Source organism: Pseudomyrmex gracilis, unplaced genomic scaffold, assembly GCF_002006095.1.
Source record: "Pseudomyrmex gracilis isolate BER0280 unplaced genomic scaffold, ASM200609v1 scaffold_1510, whole genome shotgun sequence".
NCBI lineage: Eukaryota > Metazoa > Arthropoda > Insecta > Hymenoptera > Formicidae > Pseudomyrmex > Pseudomyrmex gracilis.
The window spans coordinates 10,598-15,029 of record NW_018022094.1 but is presented as its reverse complement, the minus strand read 5'-3'; the positions used below and the strand labels follow the sequence as shown (position 1 = coordinate 15,029).

Here is a 4,432-nt window from a genome sequence, read left to right as displayed (position 1 = left end):
TTCGTTCATTTCTGGATGAAGTTAATGCTAGCTATCGAGATTTATTACTGCATTCCGAAATCAGATGGTTAAGCGCAGGAAAATGTTTGCAACGTGTTTTTTGCGCTTCGGAAAGAAATTCCAGAGTTTTTAAAAGAGCACGTAAAAAAGTCATCAGATTTGCAAAATAAATTTAAAGATATAGAGTTTTTGAAAAATTTAGTTTGAAAAATTTATTCTAAATTTGAAACTTCAAAAACGCAATCAAACAATATCTGATTTAATAAGTCATGTAAATAGATTTTGCAATAAACTTAATCTATTTTTCATTGAAATATCTAAAAATGAATTCCATCATTTTCTTTGTTGCGAAGAAATTAAAAAAGAGTTTGTTAATGTTGATTTTAGTATAGGTATACAAATGTTAAAATGTGTCATTGATGAATTTGAACTCTGCTTCAAAGATTTTGATGTAATAAAACAGGATTTATGTATTTTCAATAATCCTATAAAAGTCAAAATACAAAATCAAGAATTAAAATATTGACAAGAGTTATGTGATTTACAGGCAGATGAATATTTGATATCCAGAACTGAAGTAGGATTAGAGTTTTTCAAGCTTTTATCGGAAGATAAATATCCAAATCTCGAAGATCTCGGGCTTCGAATTTGTTCTATGTTTGGATCCACTTATAACTGTGAAAGTGCATTTTCAATAATGAAGCATATTAAATCTTTGAAGCGTACTTCACTAACAGACTCATTACTTAAACATTCAATGCGAATTGCTGTCACACCGATATAGATATTTCAGCTGTTGTAGAAACTGTATGTTTGCAAGATTCACAATAATGTTCAAACTTGAATGAATAATTATGTTTCTCTATTTTCATACTTTTTTTTCATTACTTATCATTTCATTAATTCGATTAATTAAATATAACAAAACGCGTAAAATCAAAACTTTTAATAATAATTTCAAAAATTTTTAAATACAAAATGAAACAAACAAATTTTTTAAATATTAAAAAATCCATTAAAAAAATGAAAAATAAAACAAAAACCCATTACAAAAAAACGAGAAAAAGGAGCCAGCTCCCGCCACGTCCACGTCGTTGGCTCCGGGCACGGCAGAGAGCGGGAAATTAACTTTTAGGGAAGTTTTTTTTTTATTATAATTTATATGAAAAAAAATCTTTTATATGTAATTCATAATACTTTAATTAGCAACTCAACAAATTGATTGTATATAATAACTATTAAAATCTTCAAAACAATATCAATAACAATCATTACAAAAATACATTAAATTGTCATTATTAGCATCTTTAATTTTGAATACAGATTCTAGTAACATTAGAAAATAAACTATTCGATCTAATGGTTTAAGATTTTGTGACACTATTTTTTTAAATTAATATACAGAACTTGTTTTGAAAGAAATTAAACCTGACAGAAGCGAGCACGCGTAATTGGTGGTAAAAAGAAAATATTGAGTTTTAAATTTTAATTTGACATCTTTCTTGTTATTTCACCTTTGTGCAGTGCACACTTGCACACTTGCTTGCGACGGCCCTGAGCGCGCGCGATGTAAGGAGTGGAAAGCAGTCGTGGAAGGGGATAGCTTCAGGCGGAGAACCATATATGTAATACTCTTATATTGCTAGTACGGTGCCGACCTGAAGCTCACCGTTATGGTGCAGACAATATAGTAGCCTCTCTCTCCAGCTGCTTTGTGCGCATGCGGTGAACATTCAAGCACGCTTGCGCATTTCTCTTTCTCGCGTTCTTTCTCTCACTTTCTAATGCTTTGTCTTGCTCGCACTCACTTGGTAGATGCGCCTGCGCATAATGACGCTCGACCATCTATGCCCATATTTGGACTTTGTGCGTCTCCCTTTCTCGGGCTTCGTGCCTCTCATTGCGAAGATACGCGACTAGCAATATAGGAGTATTACATATATGCGGAGAACGTTTACCGGCGGAATCTTGGTGGAAAAACAGTCACGTGATCAGTTGGAAGGCTCTGATATAAGGTAATCAAAACAGACGGAACGGAACGCGCGGAAACACAGAAATCTAGTAAAGTCTAGTTACTTTTTACTTCCGCGTTTCCGCGTTTTCGCGCTTCATATACTGGCACCCTAAAGCCTGTTCTACATTGATCGCAAGCGCAAACGCAAGATATAGATCTCGTAGAATTGACCAATCACGCTGGTCAATTAGCTGATTTGATCAATACGATTAGTCAATTCTACCAGACCAGTTCCTTGCGTTTGCGCTTGCGATCAATGTAGAACAGGCTTAATAAAATCATACATATGTAAAGCCTGTTCTACACATAGAGCTTATACTCATGGAGAGGCCCTGCCTATATGCTAACCATAGAGAGGGCCGCGCCGGGAGGATCGACAAAGAGAGATATATTTGGATATATTTTGTCTCAACTGTGGCTCTCCCATTCCGTGTTCTCTGTTATTCTCTTCCATATATATAATACTCCTATATTGCTAGTCGCGTATTTTCGCAATGAGAGGCACGAGGCCCGAGAAAGGGAGACGCACAAAGTCCAAATATGGGCATAGATGGTCGAGCGTCATTATGCGCCACATGCGCACAAAGCAGCTGGAGAGAGAGGCTACTATATTGTCTGCACCGTAACGGTGAGCTTCAGGTCGGCACCGTACTAGCAATATAGGAGTATTATATATATGTTCTCTTCTATAAGAAGTGGCCACAATTGAAACAGAAAAATATATCTCTCTTTGTCGATCCTCCTTGCGCTCGCAGGGCCTCTCCATGAGTATAAGCTCTATGGTTCTATATTGATAGCAAGCGCAAACGCAAGGAACCGGTCTCGTAGAATTGACTAATCGTATTGATCAAATTAGCCAATTGACCAGCGTAATTGGTCAATTCTACAAGATCTATCTCTTGCGTTTGCGCTTGCGATCAATGTAGAACGGGCTTAAGAAAAAGAGATTTACCCAGAAATAAAATTATCCCACGTCGGTGAAGTTGCTATTGGCATGACGTCGGATACGCCATCATCAGTTATAATGCTCCACCATATTAATATTGCTGTTAACGTAACTGCTACGCTAGAAAACGCCGTCACCCATCTATAAATTATTATTATTCTGTATAATTATTATTATTCTGTATATGTACATTATTTTATATTAATAGAAAAGACTTTTTTCTCTTACTTCATGTCTCGTGGACTGCCCAACCACATTAATGGACAAAGTAAAATGCCGATTATTAACAGCCAATAACAGAAGGAAAAATCAAAATGTAGTCCCGACACTTTATAGCCAAATAATTGCAAGTTCTGCGAGGCTGGAAAATAAGTTTAACGAAATAATTGCGTAGAAGAAAAAAATGATTAACCATATAGATGCATTAAAGCTTTATTTACAAATTTATAAAAAAAAGTGTACATCCTGTATATAGGCTATATGTATATTAGGTAAGCTCTCTTGAAAATCCAAATTGCTAAATTTATTTAGGAGGATTTGTCATTAAAACCTAACAAAATAAAAAGGATGAAAATACTTCAGCTAATAGCGTATAAATGTTTATTTTATTTTTATTTTATTTCACTAACGTGATACAAATGACAAAGAACAAATCTTTTGCTCATTACGTTTTATCTAACACATAATGTGAAAACAGCTTTTTCTTATTACCTACCAACTAACAAATTCGGAATACCGCAACCGAACACTGTCAAATCCAAAAGTAAGGTAACAATAGATCGTGCAAGAGGACCCATTGTTAATTCCGTCACAGCAGCTAGGGGATAGCTGCAATTTAAATCTCCAAAACATATAAAACATGCATTTTTAGGTATTAATGATTAACATCTAAAAAGATATATCTGTATTTAAAAGAATGTTTAAAAGAAATGTTCAAGATGGGATATCAAATATTTAAGTGCACAACAATATATATATATTTTTTTATTTTTATTTTAACTTAAATAAGTACCGATTTTTTCGTGAAATCTGAGGATCCAGAGTATTCGCGATGATCCACGATTTTCCCAGTAAAATGGCTGTATAAATTTGCAAACCGAATACAACAAGTACCAAAGGGATCCCATATAGTCCTAATAATATATAAGTTTTCTTAATAATATATATTTTTTTTTATATAAATATGTTAAGAAAACATACAAAATTATTTTTTAGAACAAGAAAAATAATTCTTTTTTGTACTACCGATTAAAAGGTAGATATTCTGTTTTTTAAAGATATTTAAGACTAATAAATAAAGCTAATTTTTGTGCAAGAAAAAGAGCACGATTTGTATATTAATTTTCACACAAGAAAATCACACACGAAACATACTAATATTATACGCATAATATTACTTACATAATATTACACACACACACACACACACACACACACACACACACACACACACACACACACACACACACACA

General features: G+C 33.6%; 1 protein-coding gene across 1 annotated transcript in view; it reads right to left on the bottom strand.

The window, feature by feature from the left end:
• Positions 1–4,432, bottom strand: part of LOC109862223 — a gene marked incomplete at its 3' end in the record, with an annotated part of 17,343 nt that overhangs the window by 11,023 nt on the left and 1,888 nt on the right. Inside the window, exons 2-5 of the mRNA XM_020442212.1 lie at positions 3,973–4,093; positions 3,676–3,788; positions 3,189–3,321; positions 2,967–3,101 (exon numbers count right to left, since the gene is read on the bottom strand). Coding sequence (XP_020297801.1) covers positions 2,967–3,101; positions 3,189–3,321; positions 3,676–3,788; positions 3,973–4,093 — 502 coding nt within the window. The remainder of the gene's footprint in view (positions 1–2,966; positions 3,102–3,188; positions 3,322–3,675; positions 3,789–3,972; positions 4,094–4,432) is intronic.